The 14,962-nt window shown below is 39.7% G+C and overlaps 1 protein-coding gene across 3 annotated transcripts in view; it reads left to right on the top strand.

The window, feature by feature from the left end:
* ralgps2 (Ral GEF with PH domain and SH3 binding motif 2) overlaps positions 1-14,962 on the top strand; it is a 64,841-nt gene that overhangs the window by 22,458 nt on the left and 27,421 nt on the right. For all 3 annotated transcript variants that reach the window (XM_029499357.1, XM_029499358.1, XM_029499359.1), the window contains exons 6-9: positions 7,079-7,162; positions 10,146-10,235; positions 10,335-10,427; positions 11,205-11,331. In XM_029499357.1, coding sequence (XP_029355217.1) covers positions 7,079-7,162; positions 10,146-10,235; positions 10,335-10,427; positions 11,205-11,331 — 394 coding nt within the window. The remainder of the gene's footprint in view (positions 1-7,078; positions 7,163-10,145; positions 10,236-10,334; positions 10,428-11,204; positions 11,332-14,962) is intronic.

The following is a 14,962-nucleotide window of genomic DNA, read 5'->3' on the forward strand; positions in this document are numbered from 1 at the left end:
TTACTACAAGCTTACAGCATAATTACTGCAGGTACACTAAATTTGGCCCTTACACTTATAACTGCTTGGTGGAAATGTTGTCCATTTCATGACTTAAATGATCTGCTTTGATGTTACTGTTTTGTTTTGTTTGGTCTTTCAAAGCTGTAGTTAATTTCTATAATAACTCTAATGCTGCAATAACTAATTGAAATAGTTAAACAACCACAAACTAGCCATGGCCTGGCCTGTTGGTGTCTGTGTTTAAGATTTTTATTTTTCCTCTTTCCATAAACACTTCATAACTGCCTTAATATAATATAAATGTGAGTGTTAGTTGGTCTGAGAAAGAGAGGAGCAGAGTAACTGGGCTGAGACACCACAGTACTCTGAGCCTGCGAGTCCAGAGACAATTATGCATGCTTGTGTTTAGACCATATTACATGTGTGTGTACATAAAACATAAACAGACATGCTGGCATGAGCTGGGAAAATTGCTCCAGACAATATTTCAGTAGAAGAGAGGATCTCATTAACTCGGGCGCTGACATGGAGCAGATGTATGGACAGAAGCCTGAAAAGTCCAGACAAACCCTCTGGATGAGGAAGAAAAGATAACTGTCTGTCACAATCGCAATAAAAGTTAACACAAGAACTGTGGACGGAGACATCAAAAACAGTGTGAGGAGATGGGTTTACGTCTGGCCAAACCCTCTGGATAGGAAGCATGGATTATTCTCCCTTTCCTCTTTCCTGGTGTCCATAAAGTCTCTTTACAATTTGAAAAAATATTACAAAGGCAATTGATGAGATATCTTAATAAGATTTGTTGTATGTACTCAGTGGTTATCAAAGTTCTTCATCGCACTGCATTTGTGTATTTCAGGTACGTTGTTGATGAAATAGGCAGTGATAAATAATCTAACACTTGGATGGGATGGCCTGATTCCCTGGCCACCTCGTTCAACAGATATCACTCCACTGGACTTCTTTCTGTGGGGTTATGTTCAAGATATTGTGTATCAAACAAAGATATGGGACATCACTGACGTAAAGCAAAAGATCACAGCAGACATGCCAAGAAATCAAGCACCGTCTTGATGCGCTTCATGCAACTAATGGTGCCCACATAGAGGTGTATTAAACGAGGCAAAAATACTTCAATATCTACTCCTCGTTTTGGAATTATTTCCACATATGTCTGTTCATTTGCTTTTGTAATACATTTAAGTTGTAAAGAGACTTTATGCACACCCTGTATATGAAGTAGAAAAAGTCATAGTTAACAGCAGAAGACAACAGTAAATAACTAATCTGAATAACTGAAATATTGGAAAGGCCTAAAGAGAGGAAGTTTTTAACAGATAAGAGTGCTTACCACTCTGACACAGTAGATTCAAGAGCCAAAGAGACTCTAAGCACATCTGCTTTTAATGGTACATAGGTGACACCTCATAATACACTGCAGTGCAAAAGGAACCCAACCCATGTCCAGAGTACAGGAAGACGACAAAGAATTTGATAAATGAGGGTGGTGGTGTTCTTCTGTTGGCAGTGCAGGTATAAGAGATGGGAACAACACAAGTTTCTTTTCTTATATTTTGATGGTAAAATAAATGTGCAGAGCACACTGATATTTTATTTACAACCCTCGGCTAAATCGCTGATTTGCTTCTTGGCTGTTGGTCTGCAGAATGAAACGCCATTAAAATGACAAGATGGAATATAGACACGATGCAAGGGACTTGTCGCTAAATCTTTTTTTTCTCTCGTCTAAATTTACAATGCTGTGATTCTTAATGGTTTGTAGCATTGATGGGTTCTATCTAAAGGAAACTGGGTTGGATTTCTCGTTGTAATATAGTTGATCAGGTGGTGGAAAATGTGGAGTTACATGATGTGTACATAAAAGTTGGTTAAGTGTAGAAGCATTGTAATGAAACAAAAGACATGGGACTTTCCCCCCCTCCATTTTCCACTCCTAGCAGGCCATTTCTAATTTTGTAATTAGATATGTGGATCATAATCTGCAACTGGATTTTTATGAAATAGAAGCTGAATGGAAAAGAGAGGCTGAGTTATGAAAAGGGACCGTAAGGGGTTGAGGGTTGACTTTGTTTTAACACACAACCATGACAACAGCCAAGTCAGTAATTTAATTGCCAACTTCAGCCCCCAGGAAGCAGATATCACATTGTATTATACATACCTCGGCTAAGTATGCTAACACCCAGCATAGATTTCCTTTGAACAGATTGAAAGTGTTGTGTGAGTCAAGGAGGAGATGATGACTTGTAGCTGGAGGCAGGTAGTGTTTCACGTCGTCATGCCTGTCTCCTCTGTGGGCTTAATGTTTTATAGCATTGATTGTGAGAGACCAAGAACTACTTAATGTTGCACACACAGTTCTCTGTTGGGACCTGTGGTTGACTTGGTACATGTGCTTTTATGATCTGGGGATTGGACAATAATTGCTTCTCAAAAAACACTGGCGGGAATGTCGCTTTCGGTACAGTCTGTCAGTGTGATGGTCAGTGCACATTAATCATGGTGAGAGGTGAAGAAAATAACGGTTTGGCAGCAGTGACAGAAAAACCACACTGACATGTTTCCTTCGTCAGAGAGGATTCGGTCCACAGTTCCAGATTTAAAAAAAAAAAAACCCAAAGATATTAAGAGGATAAAAATAACAGAAATAATTAAAATTATATCATGTTTAGCAAATGCCCAATAAAGTTTTCTTTTCAAACATGCTTGATGTGTTTTCACTTGCACGGCAGAGTCACAAAGAGCACATGTACTAAAAGAAGAAACAGTGCTTTCCATGGTGTGCGCTGCAAAGTAATGGAGACTGCCAATTGCTCGTTGCAAGTCTCTTCCAGACCTTTTTGACAAAGATGATATACTTTTAGCTTTTGTTTCCATATCTGTTATGCCTATTTGTATGTTTTGTTTTGTTTTTTCTTTTCCATTTCCCCTATGGTTAGGTTTTTTTTTTTTTTTTTTTCCCAAAACAGCAGAGTAAAGGTTTATCTGTAGAACAGTGGCACAGCCTGACCCTTGGATTAAAGTTAATCTATTTTATAAACTGAAGCAACAGGCACCACTGTGAAAATTTCCCGTTGCACTGATTGCTTTCATCTTCAGCAAATCTATCTCCGCAGACTCCTCTTCTTGCAGTAAACCTTACTTGTAAACCTCCAGTCTTTGTAATATCCCTTCTTTTACCAGCCTGTTCCTTACTTTTATCAGCCCTTGTTCAGCTCATCGCCCCACTTGTGTTTTCCGCTTGCCATGTACATGAAAGCATAAGGTATTGCTGTGGTATCTCACACAAGGTCATCAATATTTGTGGCTTGGCTGCAGCTGGTTAGCTTATTCAGCTGGAACCTTTGTTTATCTAATACTTTTGCATAGCAATTGACACTTTGTGTAACGAAAAGCAGTATTAAGACATGACAGGATATTGACATAGTCATTTAAAGTTGAGGGGCTGTGTGAAGTTTTGGTCAGGTTCATGTTCGGCTGAGAATCTGGTCTCTGTTCCATAAAAATGCATTCAATGCCTAACTATCTGGCATTTGCTTTTAACTCTCCATTATGGGATGCATGCAGTGCCTCCGTTTTGTTTGTCTCTGTTTTTCTCCTCCACTAGTGGGTTTTTTTTGGAATGGGCATCCAACTTTTTAAGCATCTGGCGAATGCTTGAATATACAGGAAAGGAAGAGAATTGTGTTGTAATGTATAAGTTGTATTGTTGTTGACAAAAAGAAATATAAATAAAGTTAAATATTTATTTTACTTTATCAGTTATTTGGTAATGGTTGCATCCGCGGGTATTGAGATATGCCAGCGTTTGCAGTAATCTTGATACTTAAAAATTAAATCATAATGGCAGATGTTGGGCCTTGGGGTCTTTTGTTTATCAGGTGATCTGGCATGTTTCTCACCATCCATTAAATGTTATTGTATATATTTTTGTATGGCTATGGTTACAGACTCTCCCTTCTCCTCCCTGCACTTGTATGAGTCCAGTTCATTTTCCAAAAAAAGTGACATAACACAGAATAAGCCAAGTTACAGATGGAAGTGCCTGACAATATTATATTTTCCCCTACATTTTTCCATAGATATTGTGATAATGTCGTTATGAATTCTTTGGCTCCAATGAATTCAATGGAAATCAGATAATGTGACAGCCCTAATTGTAGCTTGTAACTGGAGGTCAGTTTTATTTGACAGCCCCATGTTAACCATATATACCTGACTGTTGATACAGCCAGCCTCCAGCAGCCTCAGAGGGCAGTGCTTTGAATGAAAAAACTGCCTGGCCAGACCAGCATGTGGAAATGACGGGTTCTGTGTGGTTTGGCAGAATGGCTTTTTTTTTTTTTGTCACTCTTTTACTGCAGCATTTAAAACTCCTTTCGCCCCAGAGCTCCCCTCGTCAGAGCCTGTCTCCAAAAACTCATCTGTTTTCAGATTAAAGAATAAAGTAAAATAAAAAATGCCTGCTGTGTGTAAATTAGACCACAAAGGCACAAGGAAAAAATAAAAGCCATAAATAAAGTATTACAATAAATAAGGCTATAAAGATGTAATAGTTTCCAAGAGGTTGTAAATTGGTTCCCTGCTGCTTAGATACACACGGGGAAACTGGGAATTAGATAATAAAATCAGAGCAATATAGATCAAATGACTTAAGCCTCAGGCTGAACTACATGGACAGAGGGTTGGATGGTTAGCTTAGAAAACAGGCCTAGGTGGTCCAGTGCTGAAGGGTCAGTGATAGTTGATGAAATGTTGTGGTTGTGTTGAGTGAGGAAGGTGTGGGACCGTCTGGGAGTCTCCTTGTGGGTGTATTGTCTACCTGGGTGGTCAGGTGCTGGTCCGGGCTGTGAGACACACAAACATACCCACTTCCCAGTAACTATGGAACATCTCTGTTTAAGAATCACCATCAAAGTCATGTGGAAGTTGGAGAAGAGAATGATTGACATGACGGCAGGAAGGGGGGAAGCGTTTGTTTAAAAAGGACAGATTTTAAATAAACTCCAAGTTCTCCTTGGTGAGACAGGTTCGAGTCTCCTCCATGCTGGGTTAGCTACGTCCTGCAACTTGAACATGCTGAAACTATTTGTGTTTGTTGTGACTGGGGCTGTATTCACAAGCTACTACAGCTTGTTTAAGTGTCCCATTTTCACCCATTGCTATGATAAATTTTTTATGCTCTGACTTGTATTTTGTCATTACTTGCATGGAATGAAGAATCAAATAAAACAGAGGAAGCTACACACAAGATGCTGCTGAATCTCCTAGAGTGTGTCTTTATAGTATCACTTCATCTTTCCCTCTTTTTCCTCTGGCCGTATCCCCATCCTGACTCAGGCAATATAGCTCCCGAGACATCACCTCGCCCCCTCAAGAAAGTCTGCTTTTAACATCTGTATGTGATAGGTTGTCTTTTTACCCCCAACTGGTTGCCTCCAATGACTGAGAAACTCACTCTTGAATGAACATGACTTCTTTTTGCAAGTAGATGTCCCGATGTGACCCAGGCCAAGGAACTGTGGGAAGTCTGGAGGTTCTTTCCTCCAGACGGTCAGACAATATCACTGGGGGTATTGTGTGGGAGAGCTGCAGCCTGATTCAGCTGTTCATATTGAAGTCCTAGTTGACTGGACTGGCAGGGATTAGGAGGAGCTTGCACAACATTTTTCCTACTGTTACGTCAGTGTCCCTGGCCTCTGAACAGCCTGCAGGGGCCAAAGGAGGGTCTGGGTTCCCCTTGCGATGTCTGTGTGGTCTCCTGTCTTTACTTCATCACAGACGACAATGGCCAAGGCCAAATGGAGTTGAGCCTGGTACTGACTGCCTATTTGCATGTGTTGTTGGAATTTTCTGATCACATTCCAAAATCACTGGCCTTCTTTTAATTAACTTAATGAAATTACTGCTGCTTCCAAAGCTGCTGCTGCTTTGGAAGACCAGCATCGGGGAAAAAAAGTTAGAAACCCATTAGCTATTATAACTTTATTAAGTTATTTTCAATAAAGGAAAATAATTTAAATGCTCATTGATTACAGTTTGTCAAATAAAATGATTTTCAGCTTTTTTCTCAAATAGCTTAAGCACTTTGGCATATGAGGGGAAAAAAAAGGATATCGTATGGTCTCTGGTAACTTGATGGGATAAACATGTATCATAATTTGCATTTTGAGGATTAAAAGTAATTCACAGTGGAGTTATAGTTTACATTTCAACCAAAATGCATTTGGTAGTTTCACTTTTTTGCCTGGCATTCAGTTGTGGGTCTTTCCGGTCCCGGTAATGACTTTACATCTTCCATAACTGAATATCCAGTCATGATCAAGTGACAACAGCAAGAATTACATCTGCTTTACCCCATCAACCAATTCCCCAATTAATAAAGGAATGACTCAATATCACTCCCTTGTAAAGACAAATGTTATTTTTGGCCATTCACTAGTGTGACACAACATTGTAGATGGACAGGAAATAGGGCAGAGAGAAGGGCAGCGACACGTGGGGAAGCAGAACTGCTGGAAATTAAACTGGCAACTCTGCTATATATATATATATATATATATATATATATATATAATTTTTTTTTTTCCCCCTTCGAGGACTTCTACTCTTTATTTCTATTCTTGTATTTTTTTCTATACCTACTATAAACAACAAATTTCCCATATGTGGGATAAATAAAGTACCTAGTATCTTAAGACGAGCTTTAACTCACATTAATTAATAGATTAATTTTATTACGGTTTAGGAACATTCCAGGAATCTTCATTTTTGTTTTGGAAATCATGATGATTCATGATGAGGGAGAGTGTGCTCCTTCATTACTTCACCAACTTGTTTTTCCAGTCATTTATTAATCATTTATTAATTTACTGGATCCTGTCCTCACAGAACTTTTCTGTCTCTCTCTTACATCCTGATTGCGTCCTCTTCTCTACTTCCCCAGAGTTACCTGTGACTACACTGTTCAGCACATTCAGTATGCTGACGTATGCAAAAAAAGTTCCCCTGGATCTGCGTATAATTTTCTTAATTGTTTTTATGTTTTCAGGAGCTGTCAAGCTGTGGCTGGAACAAGAAGGAGAAACACAGCTCTGCTCCAAACGTTGTGGCGTTCACTCGCAGATTCAACCAGGTGAGACACATATACAGTTTGCTCTTAAGTGCTACTACAAGGCTCAGCCAACAGGAAAATACGGAGAGAGAAAACCTCCATGTCTCCTTCCAGTGTTTTAAATTTATGAGGCTTGGCTTTCAAGAAATGGAGAGATTGCAACTCTTCTTTCCATTGTGTCCTCTTTCATCCTTCATATGCCAAATCCTCACCCTAGCTCTGCCAGAGGTGGTTGTCTTTTAAATCCTACTTGTCAGGGAAATTCCTAATACCCTCCATATATCAGCCCTGCTACTCATCATCAAGATTATCTGTAAGTCAAAGACAGGGCATTTTGCCCCTCATGGAGTTGTTAATATGCTTCTGTAGACAGACGTACACTTCCAAATGTATGCAGGGTTAGGGTTAGGGTTAGGGTTGTGTATGGCATGGTCTTTCAGTCCCCTGTGAAATCATCAACAGGAAGTTGTGGATAATGATGTAAGGGGCAACCATGCCATTGAATCACCTTCTTCTGATTTTTGCCAGGCTTATTTAAGACCCACTTTACTGCCCTCCAGTATAAATATGAGATGATCTAACAAGAATGTGTTGCTGTGGAAACTTCTTCATGTATAGCAGATCCCAAACAGTGATTCAAGATGTTAGCTGCACACATTTTAGCTGCTGGGAGCCAAGGAAAATGAGCTTTTTGGATAATATGACTTGAACTGGGGGAGGAGGGAGTCCCAGATAGCTCCTTAGCATGAGCTGAAGCTATATTCCACTTCCCTCAGTCACTCTTTTACTGGCACCACAGTTTGGGAGCCAGTGGAGCTGAGGAAAAGTGGCCACTCTTTTGAGCAGACTAATTCAGAATAACACTGTCTTCGCCATGGAATATCAACCTCTCATCAGTGACTTGCATAGTAGTAAAAGAAATAATAGAAATAATCCAGAAATAATAACAGGAATAATAAATGATTTCATGCAATGATTATAGCCAAATGAGAAAACACTGTATTCATACCAGGGGAAAAAGAAATGTCCATCAGACTTTCATCAAATTTGTTCTTCATTCTTTATTCTCTCTCTCTCATATATGTGTGTGTGTGCGTGTGTGTATATGTAAATATATAGGACCTGCTGTGCTGGAAATATTTTTCACATTCTAGACAGCATGTTACTAAGATAGTCACCAGTTAAACATAAAAGCACTTCTAACTACCGTTAAGTTTACACTACAATTGTAAAACCAAAACTCATTCTGAGCATGACCATTCATAAATTCACTTTATCATGTCAGCAAATCAGGAATTAGATCCACCAACACCTCAAGCCTGTCGGCCAGCTGTTGTCTCATTTTTTTGTCCTGATATCCCATCCCATACCTTCCTCCCCTCAGGCCATTAAATAGGGTCATCCACAGCGGGCTGGATCTGCCTGTCCACTTATTTATGATCATTGAGTTACTGGAAACTGGCCACTCTGATTCTGAGGCCTTGATACTCCCATAGAGACTGTTCGAAGGACACAATCTTGCTCCAGTTCATTATACGAGTTGCATGAAGATAGGCCCATGTCCATGTGGCCGCTGTATCTCCACACCAGTCACACCAGCATTGTCATCATGAGCGGTCTCATTCTTAAAGGTCAAGAAATGTACGAGGACGCGCATTGTGATGAATCCCAGTGGTATAGTGAATTTCAGACACATGTTTGGTCCCCTCTGACCTCAGACTGATATCAAGTTAAAAGATTTAGAAAATTAAATGAGAAGCTGCAGCTTGTTCGTGCCCTAAGAACTGAATCACATTTTACATTACAGAAACTTCAGTCTCTAAAGGTTTGTTAGTTTTTTTTTCCTGATTGTGAGGTCACTGTCTGGAAGAAAAACATGCTAATTAAAATGGAAGGCATTATGATCCTTGCATCTTCTGTCCATTTTCATCTAATCTCGTCCACAGATCTCTCCATGTGAAATAATAAAAATTAAACACATATGGCACTAAAGACACACCACCTGCAGGAATTTACTACACATATATCGTGTTTTAGGAGAAGAGTGAGTTACTGGATAAGTTTATCTGCTCGCTCCCCAGCTCTTCCCTGAAAAGAAAACAATCCTGGGGCAGTTTCCAGGAAAAAGTGGAAATAATTAACTGTTGCTAAGACTTTTGATGTTAGAGATATAAAAGCGTGCACACATGGCTAATTTAGAGACACACGTGAAGCACACCTACTCAATTGATGCTCTGCAGTTTTAATGGTGTAGTCTTGACCCCACGGACAAAATCACTTAAAGTGTGGACAGCAGAAAGAATTGGCAAGCAGCAAAGTGAGAATCTGAACGAGGTAGAACATGTCAAAGATGGTCAGTCTGGCTGAACACAATGTGCAGACAGCTGTGGACTTTGAAAGCCCACACAACTCTGTGGCACTGAAGCTCACTTCTCCTCCCATTGCCTCCTTTCTTCCCTCGCTCTTCTCCCTTTTCCTTTTTCCATTCCCTCTCTCCTCAGAGCATAAACACTGATTGATTCACTGACTTGTCTGTGTGTATGTGCAATCAGAACTTTGGCTCAGCAGCGTCTTCCCCTGAGAGACAGATTTCCAACATTACTCGGTCTGGCCAAGCACTCTGAACACGCACACGATCCTTTCTTGGTTGACAAATCAGGAGTTTCGGTGCATGTCTATTTTGTAATCGATTGGAAACATTTGTATTCTCATGTGAAGTGCTTGCTTTTGTTCAAAAGCTAATTTCTAATCGACTCTAATAGAGAATTCCCATTAGCAGTCTGCTTAGTGCTGTCCTGCTCCAATTTATCACTGGCTTTTGTCATGACTGTCTGCAAGGCTTGGCTCTTGTCTCAAAGTCTGGAGATTTAACAAGACAGAACTCCCTGTCAATCTTTCTACAAACTTGAAATCTGCCTTGTGCTGTAATAAGTTTGCTTATTTCCATAATCTCTCTTTGTGTGTGTACTTGGTTGGTTATTTTTTGTTTTGTTTTTTAATCTAGACGAGTTTTTGGGTGGTGAGAGAGATCCTCCATGCACAGACGTTAAAGATCAGAGCGGAGGTGCTGAGTCTTTACATTCGCACTGCCAAGGTACCCACTTTTATGTACAAAGTGACGTTGTTGGTCTGATGTTAAAAATGTTTGTTGTGCACACTCAACTTGTATGCGGCATGAACTAACTTTCCATAGAAACTGTGCGATATGAACAACCTCCACGCGGTCATGGCTGTGGTGTCGGGGTTACAAAGTGCTCCCATCTTCAGGCTGACTAAAACATGGGCAGTGAGTATATTTCCCTTCTAGTTGGGATTTATTAGGAGAGTGCTGTCAGTCAACAGGGATGTAATGTGTATCATTACAGAAATACTGGACCTTTCAACAGAGGCCACTGAAAACTCTGTCAGTTCTTATATTTTATAGATTAGACAGCGTATTAAGACAAATAACTGCTAAAATAATTTCACATTTTTGTTCCTTGTGAGAAAGTGTTTTGGCTCTGGCCAACAGTTTGCTCCTAACAAATGTGATTATATTCCCTACAACATTACTGCATTTGACTTTGACACTGTAAGTGACAGCAGCATATTCACATACACTTGACGTACTTTCCAAACAGAAAGGGAAAACAAAAGGGGGAAAAAATGTTGAGCAGTTATCAGCCGTGAATCATCTATTCACCCTTGGTGATATAAACGGACACAAATATTTAGATCATTGGATAAAGAAGGTGCAAACTTGTAGCTGGCTGATAGTTCGGCACCAGACATCCAATGAACCAGCAGCCTGTGTTTACAAAGAACACTGTGGGAGCCCTATTGGCTGCTTCTTTTTCTTTTGTGTTCATACAGCTATTACAGCATACATGTTGTACATCAGATTTCACTCATTTTAAATAGAACTTCATCTGCCAAGGAAATTAATATGTTATAGCTATATCTATTATATCTATTTATAGATATATATATCTATTTAGGCCCCATGGTATTTTTATTTATTTGTTTGTTTGTTTATTTATGTATTTTTGCTCCACTTTTTATTTATTTATTTTTTGAACTACAGTTATTAAGTCGGAAGGACAAGGCAACATTTGATCGACTTGACTACCTGATGTCCAAAGAAGACAACTACAAACGCCTGAGAGACTACATAAGCAGCCAGAGCATGGTCTCTTGTATACCATACCTAGGTAATAAACACAAACATTTACATTCACTTGCAAACAGAAAAGAAGCTTTGATTTTTAAAGGATGGACTGTGGCTGGTCACTGTGCCTTATCTTGTCTTCTTAACGGGCTGTTCAAAAACTAAAGGTTGATCTGAGGACAAATGTTTGAGTTTAAGAACCGGGCTGCCTCAAAACATGTCTGGTGTGAAACAGGAAATGAGAGGGGTTTTTTCTTTTTTGTTTAGTTTTCTTTTGTTTTGTTGTTATCCATTTATTATCACATGTCATCTGTCAGTCATGTTTATAGACTGTGGTTCCACTGCCATGTTCATTCTGCTCTTTTTGCTGAACTTCTTTTTACTACTCTATTGTGAAACATCTCAAAGTTCCATTTAGCTGTAACAAAAACATGAATCAATGAAGAAAGCTAAAAAAAATAGTCTTTTTCCTTTACTTCAGTTTTTATACTCTTTCTTTTTCGGACTCAACAGTATGACATAAGACAGGAATCCCTTATGAGTTGTGCAAGGAAAATCGTCATGCCCACGTGTGGTTTTTATTGCTGTACTGTTTGTTCTTGTTTTGCCTTGATGATGACTGGATGACTTTGATGTGTTTTTACTGCCACATTTTTTTTCTCTCTAACCATCAGGCTTGTATCATAGCTACTGCTGTTCCATCCGAATTTACATGCTCAAGTATGTGCAAACAAGCACAAATGCAGAGTTCAAAGATCTGTGAGTCGCTAAAGAAAGGTTTACCACAAATTTTTCCAAGTGTCTTTCGTCATGGAAGTCTATGAAACAAATGCAGTTCTAATGTTGTGAAATGGCACACAGTTACCAGCTGAACTGTATGTCTTCATAGTGTGTATGTGGATGAGAAAAACATTTTTTTTCCATTTGCTAAGCGTTTCAATGATGATGTGTGATGAATTGGTTTTCCTTAGGGTGGAGTCTTTGTATTCTAAGTCTTTGTATGAGTATAAGTTGGGTGATGTTCCTTACAGTTGGAGCTTGTCATTGATGACTGTGATGTGTGATGTGTGACCAGCTGGCTGGCGCCAGAGCCGGACAGAGCCAAGATGGTACACAAGAAGGAACTCGCCACGCTCTTGCTCTCAGACATTCCCCTCCATGATAAATCCACCACATCCCTCAAGAGAGAAACTATGAATCAATGAGTGACAGTCACAATGCTGATTCTACAATACAGCTGTGTGTGTGTGTGTGTGTGTGTGTGTGTGTGTGTGTGTGTGTGTGTGTGTGTGTGTGTGTGTGTGTGTGTGTGTGTGTGTGTGTGTGTGTGTGTGTGTGTGTGTGTGTGTGTGTGTGTGTGTGTGTGGTGGTTCAAGTAGATGCATGCTTGACGTGTTCAAGCATGCATTTACCTCTGCTTGCTAAACAAAGTACATGTTGAAACTTTGAAGTCCCAACCCACAGCAGAGCACTAAAATTGATCAAGTGTTTTTCTATGTGCTAAATACACCACAGGCTGGTTAGTTTCTACAATGTGTGTTTGTGTGTAAATGCAACACTTTTGCGACTCCTTATGTCTTTCCTCCATTTGCATCTGTGTAAGACACTTATCTCTTGCGATTACAAGGCTAAAGAAAGTACTGCCTGTCTGCTGTGTAGTCACAAAGCCTTGCTTTTTACACAGTGATACATTTGTGTTAAACTGTGTGTGACTGTCTGTTTGCGTGTGCATGCATGCAGTCGTATGAACTCTGACCTGCTATTTAGCTCGACAGACACAGACCCCTCCTGTCTGCATGCACCACAGGGCAAGCCTGTTAAATGTTCTGATGAACTTGTTCCTGTTCTCTGGCCAATCATATGAGAACAAAGAGCCCACAGAAACATATGGCCCCACTGTGACAAAACACACACACCTTAAAAATGTTTCCTCACTCGTTATCCTTTCACCTTGTCTACGGCAGCCACGTAGCATAAGCAGAATAATAGCAATAGCTGCCGTCTGTGTGGCGCACTCAAACGTTGTGTTGGTATTCATGGACAAGTGTTCAAGTGGAGAAAAAATGGCTGGATTGAAACAGAAAAGGTTATTTTGATCATATGTATGATGCAGATGCAGGTACTGTTTTAGAAGGTTAAGTTTAGATTTTCATACTGTTACTCAGTTTTATACATCAGAAGTGTAATATATTATTGTATAACAACAGGGGAAAAAAGAGGTTCAAACCAAGTGTACCTCCTATTAGCTTGCCAATCACAACAGCAGTTTGGTATGAATGTTGGCGCATTGGAAAGTTACAGAAAAGGTTGTGCAAAGTCCCCCATTCTTGCACAGAGAAGCTATAGGGGGGGGACATGCTGCTAAGAGAGAACAGACAAGCCCAGAACTACTTTACTCATTCGTGTCTTCATATACAGTGAGCATAAATACACTGCCATATACTAACCACACTGACACACAGCGCTTTAATACGGGTGAATCCACAGTAAAGCTGTTCTCATTAATTTACATAATTACTGTAAAGTAATTTCTAAACTGCTGCACTTCTTCTAAAGGTTTTAATTTAAAAGCCCTCCGTCATTTCACTGGACACACACTTTTGTGAATCTATGATAAGCATTAATCAGATCTGCTAGTGTTCAAAGCATTTACCAAAGACCCCCCCTTGCTCTCAGTACACTTATGCTATCTTGCGTGAAGTGTGTAACGATGTGTGTAATGATGATACATTTCATGAAAGTAGTTAATGTGCTGTAATCAGGGTAAAGCATTGTACCCTGGTTCCACACTGGTGGATGCCAGTGGCTACATGGATCCGTTTTGAGTAATGTGTTAGTACTTCTCTGCTAGTGGGGAAATCTACAGAGAGACAGAAATAAAAGGGCCCTTGACTTCCTTGCTGTGTTACAGTTGTTGTGGTGTCAGTGGATCACAAACAAAACAGTGGAAATAGCCAGTACTAAGATGCCATCTAGCCAAGATCAGAAAAGCCAGCAAAAAGACTGACTTTTATTTTACAATCCTATGTGTAATGAGCCTGTGCAACCAGACAAAGCCTGGGCGGCCTCGATTCCTTGATTGCATGAATATGCAGTATTTTGGAGAATAGGATATCTACCTGCCCTTCTTCTTGGCTCACTGAGTGTGTGAGTTTGTGTCATGATGACTGTATGCATCCATTACCGTCTCCATCCTGCATGTGTCAGCATCAGATGGATACATGCTCTTTCTCTTTCCTAGCTATCTGTATCTTGCTTTTTATCAGTTACTGTCTCTTGTTCTTTTATGTAAATCAAATTCTTCTATAGCAGTATCATTTATATTCTCCCATTTCTGTCCTTTCGTTCACATAAGCCTATCTGGTTCTGTGAGCTGCCTTTTTCTACTCACATATTTCTCCTCTTTGCTTTAGCTGTCTACCCTTAAGAACGAGAATAATGTGGTTATAAATATAGTGTATCACTGGTCACACACACACACGCAATTTTTTTTTCTTCCCCCCTTTTAATTATTAAATTCCCCTTACCATCTGTAGTGTCTTGACACTTTGGAATTAGCTTAAATCAGATCAAAGAAATTTAAAGGGGTGTTTTTGATTTTTGTATGATCTTTTATTGGGATAGAGTCACAGTGTTGTGACTCATTAAGATGAATCTGAGTGAAAACCGAAAGA

This window comes from Echeneis naucrates, chromosome 4 (assembly GCF_900963305.1).
Source record: "Echeneis naucrates chromosome 4, fEcheNa1.1, whole genome shotgun sequence".
Classification (NCBI taxonomy): domain Eukaryota; kingdom Metazoa; phylum Chordata; class Actinopteri; order Carangiformes; family Echeneidae; genus Echeneis; species Echeneis naucrates.